The 17,600-nt window shown below is 62.4% G+C and overlaps 5 protein-coding genes across 5 annotated transcripts; 1 reads left to right on the forward strand and 4 right to left on the reverse strand.

The window, feature by feature from the left end:
* Positions 1-32: 32 nt before the first annotated feature.
* On the reverse strand, positions 33-577 carry RHTO_03552 (sulfiredoxin; the record flags this gene model as incomplete). The annotated part of the gene is made up of 3 exons (XM_016417222.1): positions 33-138; positions 198-286; positions 416-577. 3 exons carry the CDS (start codon positions 575-577, stop codon positions 33-35), a joined length of 357 nt encoding a protein of 118 aa, XP_016271435.1.
* A 329-nt stretch (positions 578-906) lies between these two features.
* On the forward strand, positions 907-2,524 carry RHTO_03553 (uncharacterized protein; the record flags this gene model as incomplete). Its single annotated transcript, XM_016417223.1, has 3 exons — positions 907-1,503; positions 1,569-2,222; positions 2,288-2,524. 3 exons carry the CDS (start codon positions 907-909, stop codon positions 2,522-2,524), a joined length of 1,488 nt encoding a protein of 495 aa, XP_016271436.1.
* Positions 2,525-2,792: 268 nt separating this feature from the next.
* On the reverse strand, positions 2,793-4,675 carry RHTO_03554 (uncharacterized protein; the record flags this gene model as incomplete). Its single annotated transcript, XM_016417224.1, has 2 exons — positions 2,793-4,502; positions 4,571-4,675. The coding sequence occupies 2 exons, from the start codon at positions 4,673-4,675 to the stop codon at positions 2,793-2,795; spliced, it is 1,815 nt and encodes a 604-aa protein (XP_016271437.1).
* Positions 4,676-5,967: 1,292 nt separating this feature from the next.
* On the reverse strand, positions 5,968-11,454 carry RHTO_03555 (SNF2 family helicase Ino80; the record flags this gene model as incomplete). The annotated part of the gene is made up of 12 exons (XM_016417225.1): positions 5,968-6,067; positions 6,129-6,318; positions 6,379-6,662; positions 6,722-6,834; positions 6,889-7,642; positions 7,697-7,835; positions 7,892-8,339; positions 8,396-8,770; positions 8,830-9,410; positions 9,471-9,996; positions 10,056-11,207; positions 11,272-11,454. The coding sequence occupies 12 exons, from the start codon at positions 11,452-11,454 to the stop codon at positions 5,968-5,970; spliced, it is 4,845 nt and encodes a 1,614-aa protein (XP_016271438.1).
* An 820-nt stretch (positions 11,455-12,274) lies between these two features.
* On the reverse strand, positions 12,275-17,044 carry RHTO_03556 (DNA repair protein rad18; the record flags this gene model as incomplete). The annotated part of the gene is made up of 23 exons (XM_016417226.1): positions 12,275-12,297; positions 12,357-12,417; positions 12,481-12,579; positions 12,636-12,647; positions 12,717-13,061; positions 13,112-13,336; positions 13,401-13,538; positions 13,643-13,759; positions 13,822-13,941; positions 14,005-14,119; positions 14,181-14,261; positions 14,324-14,481; positions 14,534-14,636; positions 14,695-15,254; positions 15,317-15,463; positions 15,526-15,606; positions 15,666-15,905; positions 15,966-16,066; positions 16,127-16,305; positions 16,365-16,408; positions 16,471-16,596; positions 16,662-16,712; positions 16,775-17,044. The coding sequence occupies 23 exons, from the start codon at positions 17,042-17,044 to the stop codon at positions 12,275-12,277; spliced, it is 3,396 nt and encodes a 1,131-aa protein (XP_016271439.1).
* Between the last annotated feature and the right edge of the window lie 556 nt (positions 17,045-17,600).

The raw sequence follows: 17,600 nt of genomic DNA on the forward strand, positions 1-17,600 counted from the left end.
GTCTACGTATATACAGCGAGAACCGCGAGCCGTCAGAAAGGCGCGCTTGCGCCCAAGTACATCCGGATCGCAGAAGGCGGGACGTTTATTATCCGTCCGGGAATCGTCTCGCTCTTGAGCCGCTTGTGCGCCTCATACCTGCGTCCCTCTCGTTCGTTAGTGAGCGAGCTAATGGATCGAGTGGATTGGAGGCGCACCGGTGACATCCTCCAAAGGCGAAAAAATACTTCTGTCCGTCGGGCGCGACGCAGCGCAGGACCTCTATAGGCGTCAAGTCATCTCCTTTCTGCTCGTTTGGACGGAGGATCAAGAATTCAAGAATAGCGAAGGAGTCGTTGCAGAGGGGAGGAAGGGGGGGGGAGACGAGCGGAAAGTCAGCCCGCTTCCGCACCGCTCAAGTCGGCACAGGACGCACCTGGATGTCCTCCATGAACCTCAACACCTTGCCCTCGTCCAGCTGCGACGGTACTGGTCGATTTATGACCGCCAGCGGGACGTCGACAGTTGGCGAGGTGGGCGTTGCGAATTTGGAGAAGTTGACGTGCTGGGCGGCGGGTGCAGCCTGTGCGTTGGTCATTGCGCGTGTGTGAGCGGTGTCGGTGAGCGGGAGGAGGGAGAGCGCCGTCGTCGCCGTCGCGGGGCTTTTTTGTCATTCGGAGATGTCGGCGAGGCTATGCACCTGGACGCCGCCAAACGAGGAGGAGTTGCGAGCGTGCGAGGCGTTCAGCAGAGCCCTAGAAGGATGTATACGACTCATAGAAGAGCGTGTGAGCCAATCTGGGAGAAAGCGAGGAGGGCGACCCGCTCCGTGACTTCGTCTCTTGCCCTCCTTCGCTTCACTCGGCTGAGACTTCTTCGACGCTGAACCGTTCGTACACGCTGCCTGCTACGCTTCCAGACTCAGCAATGCCCGCCACTTTACCCCGCCTGCCCGTCGAGCTCCTGCGCCGCATCCTCGACGAGGTTACCAGAGGAGAGGACGCTGCGGAGCCTGAGGACTTGGGGAGGATTGTCGCGCGGGTCTGCAGCGAATGGAAGGACGTGGGACAAGAGCTGGCGTTTCGGAGGCCCGTATTCTTGGGCTACTACCGCTCGGGAGCTGTTCCCGCCCTCATCCGCCATCTCCACGCCTTTCCTCACCTCGCCAACTACGTGCGAGAGATCGTCCTAGGTTCTCAGCTCGAGGCAGAGAAGTGCACGACCGAGTCTCTCCGCCAGCTCTTCCAGATCTGCCAGGGCGTCACGCACGTCGACTGGAGCTTCAAGTCGCCGGATCTTCTCGACGCTACTTTCCCTCACCTCCCCTTTGCGAACCTCATTTCCCTCGCCGTCTCTCGCGCGGGACTCTGGGACCCATCACCCCTCCTTGCTGTCCTCCCAAAGTGCATGCGCCTTCGCCGCTTCCAGCTCAACACATCCCTGGAGAGCTCGTTCTTTCCGCCCAAGGCGCCTTCCCCGGAGCCCACCGCACCTCCGCAGCCTCTCCGCAGCCTCTCTCTTTACGTCAGCAGACAGCCTATGTCCCTCAACGAGTTATGCGCGCCAGAAACCGAGCAATCTGTCTCCAGCGCTTCCTCAGCCTGTTCGACCCCGCCTCGCTCACGAGTCTCCGCGTCTCTTGTCAATCACCCAACGTCGTCGGAGTGGCAGAATGGATCGCCCGCTGTGTCAACCTCCTTTCCCTCGACCTACGACTCGCAACAGGCCTCAACACGGGACGGTCCTGCCACATCGAGACCTACACGAGGATGTTGCGGAGCCTCCGACGTCTCGAGTCGCTCTGCCTTTCAGACAACCTGTACGACCTCGACGCACACGGCGACCGTACCCGACGTCAAGCCTTACTGTCCGGCTTCCTCGCCGCCTTGCCCGACACGCTCGTCGAGCTGGTTCTCGGCTTTGAGATACCCCTAGGCGCATGCTATGAGATCCTCGCAGCGTTCCTCGAGACGAGGTTGATTGCGTCGCCATTGTTGAGGGTCGAGTTCTGGACGACTCTCCGCAAAGAGGGCTTTGTTAACGTGACGGCGACGAAGCAGGTGTTGTTGATTGAAGACTACGACAGCGATGATGAGGATGACGAAGAACGCGACTACGTGTGGATCTCCCATGAGTGGGAAGAAGCAGGTCGGGCGGATGCGAAGGATCTGGCAGACGAATTGGCAAACGTGCTGAGGATCCTCCCAGACGAGAGTATTGTTGCCGGGCGCCGATGGTGCATGGTGCGCTCTCATGTCCCTCCCTCACTGTTGCTCACCAAGACTGACCTTTCGTACTGGATCCGCAGAGCTTCGATAATACCGAGGGGACGTGCAGCTGGTGCATGAGCGGTGATGCCGGATGGTGGGTATTGGGAAGTGAGGAAGCTCGTAGGTACGAGCTGGAGGAGCCAGGTGGGCAGGCGGAGGATTCTGAGTCGGAATGGGAGTCGGAGGACGAGTCGGAGGAGGAGGAGGAGTCGGAAGAGGAGGAGGAGGCGGACGAGGAGGAGGAGGAGGAGGAGGAGGAGGAGGAGGAGGAGTAGCTTCCCAAAAGCAATGCAAGGGTGGGTGACGCGCGCTCCAATTGTAAGCAGCTCTCAGTCACACAGCTGCGACCCTCGACGAAGAAGGCGAACGATGGATCCTCGGCGGGCAAGGGCGAAGCGCTGCGAGATGGATCCGTCAAAGAGGTACGACCGGACGACGTAGCAGATGAATGCATTTCAAGCGATGCTGGCCTATGCTCGACGATTCGAAGAGCGCAGAACCAGGAGGACGTGACGATGCGGCGAAGCCTGTACATTCCTGTTTTCAGTCTACATCATAGCAGCCGCGATCCGGGCGGTACGGAGCGTAGTCAAAGTCGATAACGTCGCCCTTCCCCTCGAGGCCAATCTCCTCCAAGTCGCAGAACTCGGTCAAGATCGTGTCCCATCCCCAAACGACGACGTCCTCCTCCTTCCCCGCGTCGTCCGGGACATGGAACGTCGCCTTCAGGTCCTTTGCGTCCCATCCGCTGTGTTCTGCTGCCGCGTCAAATACTCGCGCGAGTGTGAGACCGAGCGTCACGTCGCCCCTCGCTTGCTGCATGAAGAGCAAGACCGGCTTGAGCGGACCCAAGTTGGGAGGTGCGGTCGGCCAATTTGGGAGTCGGATCCAGTAGTGGAAGCGCTCGCTGCGGCCGAGAGGCGGGATCGAGACGCGAGGGCGAGAGAGCGCTTCACGACGCTTGTCGGACCATGATTTTCGGGCCGTTGACGACCTCTGCGAGGCGGGCGGAGGCGGCGGAGTGTCTTGCGCGACGTATGGCGACGTTCGGTGTAGGTGAGAGCGTGCGGGAGAACTAGGCGCCGCTCGGCCGGCTCGAGGCGTCGTCTGTGCGACGCGCTTGTTCGGCGCGGCGTCCGGGGAGGACGATCTTGCTCGTTTGACCACAGGGGGGTGGATGGAGGAAAGGGCGGGCGAGGCGGAACTGCTGGCTGAGCCGCAGGAGAGGTTGGGGATCGAGCGAGATGACGAAAGGCCGGATGAGCTGGCGGAGGTCGAGGCTTCGCCGGAGATGCGAGGGTTGAGGGAAGTCGTTCGCCATATCGACATGTCGGAACTGCCGCTTGTCGACGCAACGGGACCCTTTGCCGGCGACGAAACCTCCTTCTTGACGGCCTTCTTGGCTGGCGAGGCTGCGACCGGCTCGTATGCCCGCTCCTTGCCTTTTCGCGACTGTGCGGCAGTTGCGGATCGTGACGTGGGAGACCAGGGCGCAGGCGAAGGGGCGACGAAGGCGACGTTGCCGTTCGCGTCAAGTCCCACTCGGAAAGACGCCTCAGAGTCTGCGCTGGTGCGAGACGCGCGAGGAGTTCCGTCGAGGGTGCGGGATTGAGCGGACCCAGACGAGTCGTGCTGATTGGAGGTTGACTCTGCGACGCGCTCCTCGCCTTCCGACTCCTCGATGCGACGTCGCAAGTCCGCCTTGATGCGTCCGTTCCGACTGGAAAGGGTCGAAGGGGATGGCGATGCAGACCGCGCGCGTTGAGCGGCGTTGTGTCGCGGATCGTCCGCCTGGAAGCCGTCGCCGCCATGTTCACCTTCGCCAGCAAGCCCGCTCGGCCTCGGTCCGAAGAGTCCCCCTCGCAGCGCAATGCTATCGTCCTCGCTGTCACTGACTTCGACATCCGAGTCGTCGGTGTTGCTGGGAGTGGCGGGAGCGTGGAAGCTGGTCGCTTGCGAGCTGGCGACCTGGCTTCGGACGGTAGACGGCGGGAGGGACGCCTCGCGCGCAGCTGCTCCTTCTGCTGACGAACTTGGGTCCTCGAGCTTTATGATTGCCGGGACATCGACAACTGGCTTGACCTGTCCTTTCGGCGTAACGACGAATTCGAGGTGCGAGCCGGGCGGAAGGAGTTCCCAGGCTGAAGGGGCGACGATGAACGGCTTGTCACGGTGCGGGGGACGCTGAGCAAAGCAGCAGTCGTAGGTCGTCTCGGAAATTCTGAAGGACGAGTGAACCTCACGCAGAGCAGCCTGAGAAAGCAAGTCAAGGTCAGCTGGGTCAGTCAACCTCGACGAGGAGCGCTTCAACAGCTGCGCACCTCGTACGACTGGTCCGCCCGGATCACTACTCCACCACGATCATGCCTGGTGGCCTCGTCCGTCCCTGGTGTCGTCGCGAGCTCGATGTAGAGAAGGCCGGGCATCTGGAGATGAGGACGGACGAAAGGGGAGCGTGCAGGGCGTGGGGCGGGTCGCGTGTGGGTCGTAGTAATTCAAGCAGACTAGAAACCCTCTGGTGGTGTCCAGCGAGCCGTACACTGGCTGTGAGCGAGTTGGGCCGAGGGAGGACCAGCGCGATGTCAACTTGGGAAGACTGACTTGGCTGTTGAGCGGTGAAAAGCAGTGCAGGGCGCAGAACAGGCTGCGCGGACCATCATAACGCTCACATAATCACTTCGGCTCACTCACGAGGAGTTGAGGCGTCGTTGTCCCCCGCTTCGCTCCTTCTCCTCCTGCTCCTCAGTGCATCTTCACTGGCTTGTACTGCTAGGCTGCGCCGCTGGCTGTGACGGCTTGAAGACTTGCTCCCTCAGCTCTGCTGCGTTCACAGCGCCCAAGCGCTCGTGGTTGCCGACTTCGGCCCCCAGCGCACTTCATCGCCTTGTCCTCCTCCCACCCCTCAGAGCCGCCCAGACGCACCTTCGGCACCGTCAGCGGCCTAGAATGGACCTGCTCCTCCGCCACTCCCGCGGCGAGACTCGTAGCAAGCTAGGACAACCGCCTGTTCCGCCAGACCGAGGTGAGCTGCTTCCAATCCTCCTTCCACGCAGTGGATCACCTTCCAACTTATCCTTTGTACTCCACAGGCCTCTGCTGAGGCGTCGTGACCGACAACTGACGAGCTGGACGTGGGTGCCTTGCTCTTACCACCAAAATTTTGTTTGTAGACGCAACTTTTTTTCGGGCGCCTCCAGTCAAGCGTCTTAGCGCAGTCGGTAGCGCGTCGGGCTCATACTGCACCAAAAGATCACCCGAAGGTCCCTGGATCAAGACCAGGAGACGCTAATATGTTTTTGGCGTCTCCTGGACACGTTGGCCTGCTCAGCTTCGCCCTACGCCTGCCTCCCCTCTCGACCAACGAGTCTCTGCGGCTTCTTCTCAGCTGGACTTGCTCACTTCTGTCGAGCGACGTCGCTCAGCCTCGTCGGGCTACCCTGGCCAGGACAGCACCTCGACCCGGACAGACACCGCACGAACGGAGCTCGCTTGCTCGGGCCCGGCCACGCTCTCCCCTTTCGCTTGCTTCCAATCTGCTGTCGCACTCCCGAAGACTGTCGAGGCGCTCGAGGGAGGCAGGGCCACACGGACGAGCGACGGACGAGAGAAAATGCGAGTTACAATGAATGCGAGTGAAAGGGAAGGAAACGATGGAAAGGACAACATGCGAGGGTGCGGTACAGTCACAGAACAAGCAAGAGAGCATGAGAGCACACGCTCATCGCCTCCCGCCCTTTGCGGCCTTCTCAGCCTTCTTCGCTAGGCGCTCCTCCTCGCGCTTCCTCTTGCGCTCCGCTTCTTCGGCGCGGAAGATCTCCCTACCGACGGTCAAGAAAGTGTCAGCAAACCTATGAGAAAGAGAGCACGAGAGGAGCGCACATCTCTGCCTTGGTGCGTCGTTTCCGCTTCGCCTTGGGCTGGCCGTTCTCGTCGAGCTCGACCTCCCTCTTCCGCGGTGCCTTCGGCTTCGGTTGCGGCTGCGGCGTCTCGGTCCCGCTGCCGGCGGGCTGCTCGGCATCGTCGTCGTTCGCAGCCGTCTGATTGACGTCGGCGAAGAAGGAGAAGCCGTCTGCGAAAGCGAGAGCGGCGTCAGCAGATGCTCGTTTCGCACGAACACCTCGCAACGCACCCTCCTCGTCGTCCATGCCCATGCCGCTCGGTTTGAGCGCCTGCTCCGCGTCAGCCGCCTTCTTCTGCCTGCGGTTGTCCTCACGCTTGGCGGCGCCCCTCTGGCCTGCATCGCGCTTCGTTTCCTCGAGGCGCTTGCGACGCTTCTCGGCCTGACGGAGACTCTCCTCCAGCTCGTCGTCGTTGAGAAGCAGCGAGACGACCTCGTTCGCCTTGGCCGGACCTTCGCTCGGAGCGGCAGCGCCCGACGAGCCAACGACGGCATCCTGAACGAGCTTCTTGTTCCTGCAGGTGAAACACCGTGAGCTAGCAGACGAGGAAGGATGCGTGGACGGGAAACGCACCTCGCAAGCTGGACGATCCGCTCGTCGACCGTGTCCTTCGTGATGAGGCGGTAGACGGTGACCTGCTTCGTCTGTCCGAGGCGGTGTGCGCGGTCCATGGCTTGCGCGTCGTTCTGCGAGAGCGTGGTCAGCGTTCAGGATATGAGGACACAAAGAGGCGCACGCACCGAAGGGTTCCAGTCCGAGTCGTAGAAGATGACGGTGTCGGCGGCCGTCAGGTTGATGCCGAGACCACCGGCACGAGTCGAGAGAAGGAAGATGAACAGCTCGGGTTTGGTCTGCCAGTCGGTGACCATGTCGCGACGCTCCGAGATGGTCGAGCTGCCGTCGAGGCGGAGGTATTTGTACTGGCGGAAGGCGAGGTACTCTTCGAACAGGTCGATCATGCGCGTCATCTGGAAGTAGATGAGGCACCGGTGACCCTCGGCCTTGAGCTTCGTGAGGAGCGCATCGAGCTTGGCGAGCTTGCCCGAGTCGAGGATGAGCTTCTGCAGCTGCGGGACCTGCATGGACGGCAGCGGCAGGTGCGAGGGTTCGGTGAGGTCGACGACGCCCTGCGGCGAGAAGCCTGGCATGGCATCCTCGTACTCCTGGATCGCCGCGCGCGACTCCCGTGACGAGGGCGGCAGGCCGAAGAAGGCGGCGTGGAAGAGGTCGTCGAAGCGCTCCTGCTCGTTCTCGTACGCGAACGAGCGATCACTGCAGGAGATGTCGATAGCGGGCGCGACGGCTGCGTCGTAGTAGAAGCGCGCGTCGGGATGAAGGAGAGGCGAGGAGCGGGAGAAGTTGCGCTCGATCTCGGCGAGCGGCGTCAAGCCGTGCTGTCGGCCAGAGACGTTCGCAGTGACTTTGGCGGCGGGAGAGGAGAGGACGAGGCTGCAGAGACCTTTGCGGGCGGGAGCGTCGGTGTCGTCGATGGACCTGCTCAAGCGGGGTTAGCAGGCGTGCGCAGCGGCGAAACGAAGGTCGACTCACGATTCGTACAAGACGGTGGCATCAACATCTGCTTGACGCTTCATGGCGAGACCGAGCCGGAGGATGCCATGTGCCGAGACCGCCTGGTACAGCTCGGCTGGGCTGAGGTCGAGCGCGCGGGCAAAGGCGAATGGTGACTCTGTGGAAGCGGCACTATCAGCGAGAGCACATACCAGCTCGTTCACTCCAACTCACCGTTCTCCTTGAGTGAGCTGTGCACATGATCGGGACGCCAGATGTTGAGGAGACGATCAAGGTAGAAGCTGTCGCTGCCGGCGCGAGAGCCCGTCCCGGGAACGTGAAGCAAGCCGCCGTCGCGATACAGCATCTTCGGAAGCGTGAACTCGATGGCGCTGTGCGTGGCGTACGGGACCTCGAGGACGTCCGGATCGCGGATCAAGCTCGCCGTTTTGTTGTAGTCGGCCAAGGCGAACGGCGCAGTGACGTCGGCGCGTTCGAACAACTCGGGGTGGTTGCAGACCTTGCGGAACTGCATGATGAGGTTCATGAGGCGCTTGACGCTGTCATCGTCATTGAGAGTCGAGGCGCGAGCGACGAGGTCGGTGATCGAAATGTTCTCCTTGAGCGTGCGGTACATCGCCTTCTGTCGAGGTGTCAGGTCGCAGTAGACGTCGACCTCGATCTGCGTGCGTCGTAAGGTGAGCGAGACGCTCGCGTAGCCGGTCAAGCCAAACGCACCTTGTCGCCGAGCTCGTTCTGCACGTTCTTCTTGATACGACGAAGCATGAACGGCTTGAGGATCATGTGCAGGCGGCGAAGCTGGTGCTCGTTCATCGCGCCCTTGTTCTCGGCGCTGCCCTCGATGTCCTTCGAGAACCACTCGCTGAACTCGTCGTGCGAGTCGAAGAGCGAGGGCATGATGAAGTGGAGGAGGGCCCACAGCTCGTGCATCGAGTTCTGGATCGGCGTGCCGGTGAGAAGAAGGCGGTTACGGCAGCGGAAGCCGAGGAGCGTCTTCCAGCGAGCCGACGACGCCGACTTGATCGCCTGCGCCTCGTCGAGCACCATGTACTGCCACTTGACCTGATTAAAGTACTTCTCATCCGCGACGGCCTGCGGGAGGAAGCGGTCAGCAAGCGCGCGATTGCTGGATGATCGTTTCGGGTGCTCACGAGCTGGTACGATGTGACGACGACGTGGAAGGGTGCATCCTTGTCGTAGCGGATCGACTTGCGGTTCCAGAACTTGCGCAGAACGGCGCGGTCCTTCGTGTTGCCCCAGTAGGGCAGCGCCTTGAGGTTCGGGACGAACTTGGTGATCTCTTGTTGCCAGTTATGCAGGGTCGACGCGGGCGAGATGACGAGGAACGGGCCCCAGATGTTGTGCACCTCGGCGAGGTAGGCCATGAGCGCGATCGACTGGACCGTCTTGCCGAGACCCATCTCGTCGGCAAGGATACCGTTGATGCCCTGCTCGTACAGGTTCGCCAGCCAGTTGAGACCCTTGAGCTGGTACTCCTTCAGCGTGCACGCGAGCATCTTGGGCTGCTTGACGACGACGCGCTCGCCGCCGGTCTCGGGGTTCTGAAAGTTGAGGTCGTCGCCGTCAAAGTCGAGGGGGGCGTTCGAGGTGGACGCGGCAGGCTGAGCAGCCTCTTTCGCCGTAGCATCGAATGCGGAAGCAGCTTGGCGAGCCTTGTCGACGGCAGCTTGGGCGTTCCGACGAGCGTGCAGCGCGGCGTTCTCCTCGTCGTCTGCCGTGCGCAAGTTCGTCAGCCGACTTTCCTTCGTCCGACCACGGCGCCGGCACTCACCTTCGTCAAAGTTGAGGTCACGCAGCTCGCCCTGCGTATCGCGAGCAGCCATCGCAGCCTTGAGTGAGGCGCTGGGCTCGGCGGCGACGGGAGCCTTGGCCTCGCCCGCAGTGTCGGCAGACTCTTCCGCCTCGCTCGCTGTGGGTAGGCGAGTCAGTATGCGCCCTTGGGAAGCGGCAACGAACGCTCTCTCGATCTTGTTCCCGATAAAGTGCGAGTAGAGCTCAGTCTGGGTGATGAGGAAGTTGAGCTTCCTCGCCTGCCTCTTGGCCTCGCGCACCTCCTCCTCCTTCCTCGCCTTCTCGAGCGCCTCCTTCTCCGCCTTCTTGCGCGCCTCGCGCTCGCGCTTCTCGTTGCCCTTCATGTACAGCATCAGCTCGCGCATGACGCGCTTGGCGCGGGTCTGGACGTCCTTGGTCGGCTTCGAGCGGGTTGCTGCGCGACGAGCCTCACGAGAGACGACGGTCGCGAGTCGCTTGGAGAAGAACTGCCGAGATGTCGTCTGCTGCTGCTGGACCTTGGAGACCTGCGAGAGCGTAAGGGTCAGCGACGACATGACACGCGGCAGACGGCTCGATTGCTCACCTTGGGGATGTCCTTGCGAGCAATCTGCACCCAGATCTTGCGCTCCAGCTCTTCGGGCGACAGCTTGACCTTCTTCTTTCCCGGACCCTTGGCGGCCTCGCCCTCGTACACGTCGTCGTCTCCGACCATGGGCGACTCGGAGATGCGAGGAGGAGGCCAGGCGAGCGCATTGCCCGAGGCGTCGTAGTACTGGCCGTCGGGTCCGGCGTAGGCGCCGGGCGGGAGGACAGGCGTGTCGACAGCAAGCGACGAGGACCGCCTCGATGCGCCCTTACCCTTGCGGCTCTTCGCATCCGGCGCCTGGAAGACGCCGCTGTCGTCTTCGTCGTCGAAATCGTCGTACTCGGCGTACATGCCGAATGACGAGAGGGCGTCCGCCGCATCCGCCTCGAGGTCCTCGCCCGGCCGTCTGCGCTTGCGCGCACCGCGGCCGCTCGTTAACAGCTCCTCCTCCATCTCGCGCATGCGTTGCGCAGCCTCCTCGCGCTCGCGCGCCAGCTTCTCTGCCAAAGCCCTGTCCTCCGCCTCGCGCTCCTCGGGCGTCAACTTGGCCTTGCGCTCCGCCTCCTGCAACTTGGCGATCCTCGCCTCCTCCGCGCGCGCCTTGCGCTGCTCGTTCTCGTGCTCGCGCTTGAGGCGGTCCTCCTCGCGCTTGCGCCTCGCCGCCTCGCGCTGCTTCTTCAACCGCTCCTCCTTCTCCTGCTCCTTCTTGACGCGCTTCGAGTCCTCCTCCTCCGCCTTGGTACGTGCGATCTCTTCCTCCCGCGCACGCACCTCGGTTTCATGCTCGAGTTCGACGAGCCGGACAACCCTCCTCTCGCGCATCGCCGGGATACGCTTCTCCGCCATCTCGACCGCCCTCGCCGCAACAAGGAACTTGCGACTCGCTTCGTCGTCCTCGACGTCCCGCTCGACCTGGCGTCGCCGCGCATGCAAGTTGTAGACATACGTCTTGAGCGGCTCGCGCCAGATGTGCGAGGTCGAGCGCAAGAGGCCGTCGCCTTCTTCGTCGGAGGCGACTTCTTCGCCGTTTTGGGTGTAGATGGCGGCGGAGGAGGAGCGGCCGTTGCTGCGCCCGAGGAACCCGTCGCCGTCGTCGTACAGCTCGTCGTTGTAACGGCGAGCTGGGCGGGTCGACTGGCGCAGCGAGGACTGTGGATGGGACCAGCACAGTCAGGAGGATCCCAAGCACGCCAGACCACGACTTTGTACGTACCCTGCGGTTGGCAATGTCCTCCTCGTCGATGAAGGCGGCGGCGGCCCTGCTGGGCCTCTTGCGCTTGGGCGGCGGAGCAGCCATCGGAGCCGGCGCTGGCTGGGTGGAAGAGGAAGCGATGGACGATGCGGCGTAACCGTTCGCACCTTCGGGCCCGTCGAGCAGTCGGGAGAGAGAGGTCATTGGTGGGGGGAAGGGAAAGAAGGGCAAGCTGGACGGCGGGAGACCTCCTTCTGCTTTTGTTGGACAGTCAAGAGGTCACGACGGCGATGCTGGCTGCTCGGACGGAGTCTGCTTGCCGAAAGAATCGGTGGTGACACGGTGGAGGGTGGTCGGAGGGGGTCAGCCTGTGAAGACGGCGGACAGGTGCTGGTGGGCGACTGGCGGCTCACCTGCGTTTCTCTGGGCCCCTGCACCCCTGTAAGTGGTCGGCGCGCACTCTGGTGGTGGCAGTGAGCCGTGCGATGCGGTGAAGGCCTCGCTCTGGGCGACTTCGCTCGCGTCGCTGGCGGTGAAAGAGTGTGCGAGTGGGTGCTGAGCGGTGGGCGATCAGTGAGCGGGTGTGAGAGCGCACTCGTAGCCCTGCACGGCAGCAGCAGTCAGCCAGTTCGCAGGCAAAGCCAGCTGGCCGAGGTGCTGTTGGCTCGTGGTCGCCTCGCCGCAACCTTGCGCCGGGCGGAGCACCTCGCATGCATCCACCTCAGCTCGTCGGGAACGCCTCCTGATGCGCTGGAAGGACTGACAACGTCTCGCTGAAGAGCAACTGACCCAGCAGACCGAGCGGGAGAGCGTTGAGAGCGCGGGAGAGGCCGCCAGACCTGCGAAAGAGCCGACTCCTCTAGACAACGGCGGTGAAACGGACTTCTGTGCACATGCGAAGGGAGAACAAGGCAGACAACACGAGGAGAAACATGGGCCAGGGAACGTGCGGGTACTGCGAGTGGGCGGGAGTCGGACAAGCGAGAGATGGAAGAGGAAACGAGGCGGAGGGAGCGACCAGCGCTCAGCGGCCGTGGGCGAGGGCGCCTGCGCGACGCAAATGTCAGCGTGAGAATGATCAAGCTGCTCGAGAGAGGCTGACGCACCCTGCGAACGCTTCGGGTCCTCGAGCTTGTTGACCTTGACCTCCGGGCCCCAAGTGATGCTCTGCGTCGGACAGGGTTGTCAGCGCGCCCTTCGCCGGTGAGAAACGGGGGACTCGGGACGCACGCTCATCTCCTGCGGCGTGATGAGGATGAACTGCGTCTGGTCGGCCGTCTTGGCTGTGTCGATCATCATGCGCATGGCGATGCGACGGTTGACGGCGTCCTGCGGGCGGGAAAAGTGAGCACAAGCTCAGAGAGCACTCGGGGCGGCTGTCGCACCATGAAGACGTCCTGCGAGCGCGTGAAGCGGTCAGCGTGATGCGGGAAAAGGCGAACGACGAGACGACGGCGACAACTCACAAACTCGTCGAGGCAGCGCAGCGGGCACCCGACCGCCTCCCACATCGTCAAGAGGAAGCAGATGGTCGAGAACGACTTCTCTCCGCCCGAGAGACTCTTCGTGTCCTTCTGCTTGGCCTTCTGGCCCTCCTGCGCGTCCTCGGTCTGGACAACGATGTTGAGGCGGCACTTGTTGTGATCAAACTTGAGCTTGCCGTTGAAGCCGCGCTGCCGGAGGTGGTGCTGGAACTGGCTCTTTGCGCGCTGCGCGATGTGCGAGCGGAAGTCGGTCCAGCGTCCAACGCGATTGTCGTACGCGGTCGAGAGAGCCTCCGAGAGGCGAAAGAACGGTTTCAGCAGCTTGCCCTGCGAGCGAGAGGAAGACGCGCGTTGAGCGGGAATGGTCGGGAACGCACTTTGATCAGGGTGGCAATCTCGTTGGTCGACTTAACTGCCTCTTGCGCGACTTGCTTGCGCTTCTCGAGCTCCTCGAGGATCTGCTCAATCGATGCGCCTTGACGCTTCTCGCGCTCCTTCAGCGCACGCTCGATCTGGTCAATCTCCTTCTGCAGCTTCTTCGCGTCCTTCGGCTTGGCAACCTCGGGGCGCGGGCAGATCTCGATCGCCATGTCGTAGCGTTCCTACGGTGTGCGCAAACCACTTGTCAGCGAGTAAACCGCACATCGAGGAGACAGGCGAACGCACCTGGCGCATCTGCTTCGTCGCCTCGAGCTCTTCGTTGAACTGCTCGATCCGCTTCTCGGACGTCGTCTTGGCCTTGTCGACGAGCGCGATCCTCGACTTGAGGCCGCTGATCTCGGAATGAACCCTCTCCGTTTGGTTCTGCGTGCCGGGACGAAACGAGTGTCAGCGAGGAGGAGCAGTCGGATGGTGTGCCGAAGACTTGCCGTCATGCGAGAGAGCAGCTTCTCGCGACCCTTGATAACGTTCTCGAGTTCGGCCTTCTCGTCGGCGATCGCGCCCATGTCGCCCTTGTTGGCGTTGTGCGCCTCGAGACCGGCCTTGTACTGCGCCAAGGCGTTCTCGCGCTCGACCTCCGTTTCCTGCGGTCGTTCAGGCTCGTGAGCGAGTGCGGACGGCGTAGGAAGGCGGCAGACGAGCGCACCCTCTTGTTCTCCTGCAGCGCCGCAATGTTGTTCGGCTGCTCCTCCGTCAGCTGCGCGTCCCAATGCTGGATGCTGCGGTTGAGCGAGAGCGTGCGCTTCTGGGCGGCCGCGAACTTCGACTGCGATCGTGCGAGAACCGAGTCAGCGCGGTGGGGAAGGTGGTACGAGGTGGAAGAACGCACGTCGGCTTCCTGCTTCTGCCTGTGGAAGCTCGCAAGCTGCTGGTGCAACTCGGCCTTCTTCTGCTCGAGGCGCTGAATGTCCTGCTGGATCGTTGCGCGCTCCTCGTTGAGGCGGCTGCAGACGAGAGCGGTGAGCGAGAGTAGGCGCCCCATAAGGCGAGACATTCGGTACGCACGCGATCTGGCCGGAGACGTCGCTGACGAGACGAGGGGCGCCCTTCCACGGCGCCATGACGGACGACGATGACCTGCCTTGGCTGCTCGAGGAGAAAAAGTCAGCGTGTGGACCGGGGGAGGGAAAGAGCGAACGGCGACAAACTTGTTGCGAAGCTGGAAGCAGTCACCCGAGTAGGCGGCCTCAACGTTGCGCGGGTTCGTGCGCATCAGGTTGTCACCGTCCGGACGAGTCGGGACCAATCCGCTACGCTCGATGCGGGACGAGACGATGAGGACCTGAAGGACGAGCGGGTGGTCGATCTGCACGCAGGGCGTCAGTCGTCGCCTTGAGAGAAGAGAAGGCGAGACACACCTTGCATGCGCGGAGGACGGTGAGGATGCTCGAGTCGGGCTCGCCCTGCGAAAAGTCGAACGAGTTGTCGTAGCGCTGCGTGATGATCGGGACGTTGTGGTCGCTGCGAAAACACCAGTGTCAGTGAGAAGAGTAATGTGCATGATTCAAAGCGAACGCACAGCTTGAAGTAGTCGCGGATCCTGCGCATCTTAGCGGCGTCTTCGTGGTTGGTCACGATGAACGCGTTGAGCGCCGGGCCGAAGAACGACTCGAGGACGCGCGCATACTCTGGGCGCTCGAGCTTGACGTGCCTCCCGATGGGGCCGATTGGCTTCTCACGCCAGCCGCCCTCCTGGTTGATAGCGTTGAGCACTTCGGGAATGCGCGGTCCGTACGCAAGCATCGTGTTCTGCTGCGTGCGCTTCGTGTGGTCGATCCGTCCAAAGACGTCGCGGTCGCGCTGCTGGGCCGTCTCAATCTGCGCCTTGACGTTGTCGTACTCGGGCGAGACCTGCTCCGACTTGTCCGACAACTCGGTCGACTCCTGGCGCGCCTGGACCATCTGGATGCTCAGCTTCTCGATTTCCTCGTTCGCACGGACGATGTTGTCGCGCAGCGGGCGCCGCTCGGCCTCGAGGTCGCGCGAGAGCTTCTTCTCCTCCTCGGCGATCTGGCGGTCAAAGTCGGCGATGGTCTCGGTGAGGCGGCTAACGGTCGCGTTAATCTGGCGCTCGAAGGCCTATCGAACGGAGCGGGTATCAGCATTCGTTACCGAGAAGAGGCAGTCTCGTTCGCACGCACCTTCCACTTGGTCGCGCGGTCCTTGTCGGCCTTGAGCAACTCCTTCAGCTCGTCAAGCCTCGGCTGCTTCTCCGCAATCTCCTGACGAGCCTCGCGCTCGGCAGAAGAGAGGTCGGCGATGTTGTTCTCGCGCAAAGCGAGTTCATCCTGCAGAGGGTTTCGCTAGGTCGGCAACAGCTAAGGGGGAGACGAGGGAGGCAGTAACGCACCTGGTACTTCTTGAGCTCTTCCTCCATGCCGAGCAACTTCGCCTGCTCCTCGGCAATCTTGTCCTCGCCGAACTCGATGCGCTGCCGGACGCAAGAATGTGAGTCCGCAGCTTCTCGGCGAAAGCTTGGAAACGACTCACATCCTCGACCTCCTTGACATAACTCCACGCCAACTGGTCCTCCAAAACCTGCAAGTTCCCCTGCTGCTCGATCGCCGCCTGCGCCTCCTTCGCGCGCTCCTTCGCGCGCCTATACGCGTCCTTCAGCTCGGGCAAGACTTCCTTCTTGCGCTGGAGGGCGGCTTCCATTTGTTCGGTGTTGGCGCGGATTTGCTCGTATTCTTCGGTGAGTTGGGCGAGTTGCGTGCCGCGGAGGAAGAACTGCGGGAGTCGTTTGGGTGGATCAGCGAAGAAGGGAAGGAGAGAGGCCGGCAAACGCACCGTGTACTTGTCCTTGGGCGAGGCAGAGGCGAGGAACTGACGAGACTGGTCCTGGGTGAGAACCGTCATCGGGTTGTCGACCTGGATGTTGAAGTTGTCGACTGCACCCTCCCAACCGCGTCAGTCCCGCCACTTGGCAGGAAGCTCGATGTGCGACTCACGGATAGCATCGAGCGTCGACTTCTTCCCATCCATGACCTTGCCCTCCGCATTCTTGATCTTGTACGACCCGCTCCCCGTCTTGTTCAGCACGCGCTCGACCGTGATCTCGCTCCCGTAGATGTGCGGCAAGAAGGCGTCTTCGCCTTTGTTGGCGAGCGTGACGGAGACGCGGGCCGAACTGCGGCGAGAGGAGGCGAGTGAGCAACGGAAGAGTGAGGGAGAGGAGGAGGAACGCACGGCTTGCCCTCCATGATCAGGTCCCCGCCCTTCTGTCCGCGGTTCTGCGAGTCGACGAGGAAGTGTCAGCGTCTCCTTCGAACGCGAACGAGCGAGCGCAACACACCGTCGTCTTGGCATTCCCTCCGAGCGCCATCGTGATTCCCGTCAAGACAGCCGACTTGCCCGACCCGTTCACGCCGACGAGGAAGTTGACTTGTGGTCCGAAGTCGACGGTCGTGTGAGCATGGCACTGCGTGAGATAGATTTCGAAAGTTAGGAGATGTCAATCCAGCGGGAGGGCGAGGCGAGACGCGCCATGAAGTTCTGCAGAGTGACCTGCTTGATGACGCCGGCCTCTGCGATCCTCTGTGAGCCGGTGCAAGCCTAGTCAGCCCCGTCCAACGCGTTCGCACGGTCCTCGAACGCACCGAAGGCCCCTCGCGCTGAGTCTGTTGCAAGGCGTCCAGCGCCTGCCTCTGCTCGTCGTCGTCCTCGCTCATCGCGTCGTCCTCACTCTCGTCGTCCTCCTGATCCTGCGCATTGCGGTCCCTGGGCGGTGTCGAGCGCGGGAGGGGCGATGCGTTCGCCGACTGGTCCTCCTCTTCGTCGTGGTCCAAGCGGGCGCGCTTGGAGGGCGACGCGCTGTCCGACTCGTTGCCGTCGCTGTCTGTGTCTATGCGGATGTGCTTGTCGACCATGCCTTTGCGTCCGGGTGCGAGCGAGCGTCCAAGGTCAACGAGGCGTCGAGGCGCGTCCGCTCAGATCAGAAAAGCGAGGCGGGTCCACAAACACTCGCGGTGAGGGTTGCGGGTGTCCTTGCAGTGTTGTTCGTACATTGTATAGTACTGCCAGCCCATCAGAAGCCGTATCCCGAGTGAGCCATGTTGACATCCTCCTCCTCGACTTGTTCGCTCGCTCCCTCCCAAGCTACTTCTTCATACTAACTGCTTACTCTACTGTACCGCTCTGCCTGCCCTGCCACCTCGCGAGTTCGTCGTTGTGTCTCGGACGGATGCTCCGCCGCCTCCGCCCTCGCCGGCCGAGCGCCAGTCAGCTTCCGGGCGACCGCGTCCGTCTCTCCTTTCGCCTCGCACTCTTGCTGCCGCTCAACGAACGCATCTGGCTGCTCACTCACACTCACAGCTGAATAGAGCACCCTCGACTGCCCAAGTCTGCGCGCGCTCGCTGCTTCAACTCCCACCGGACCTCGCTACGCACGACGACACTTCTGGACTCCTCCGCATCGCAGCACCA

Source organism: Rhodotorula toruloides (genome assembly GCF_000320785.1).
Source record: "Rhodotorula toruloides NP11 unplaced genomic scaffold Scaffold21, whole genome shotgun sequence".
In the NCBI taxonomy this organism is placed as follows: Eukaryota; Fungi; Basidiomycota; class Microbotryomycetes; order Sporidiobolales; family Sporidiobolaceae; genus Rhodotorula; species Rhodotorula toruloides.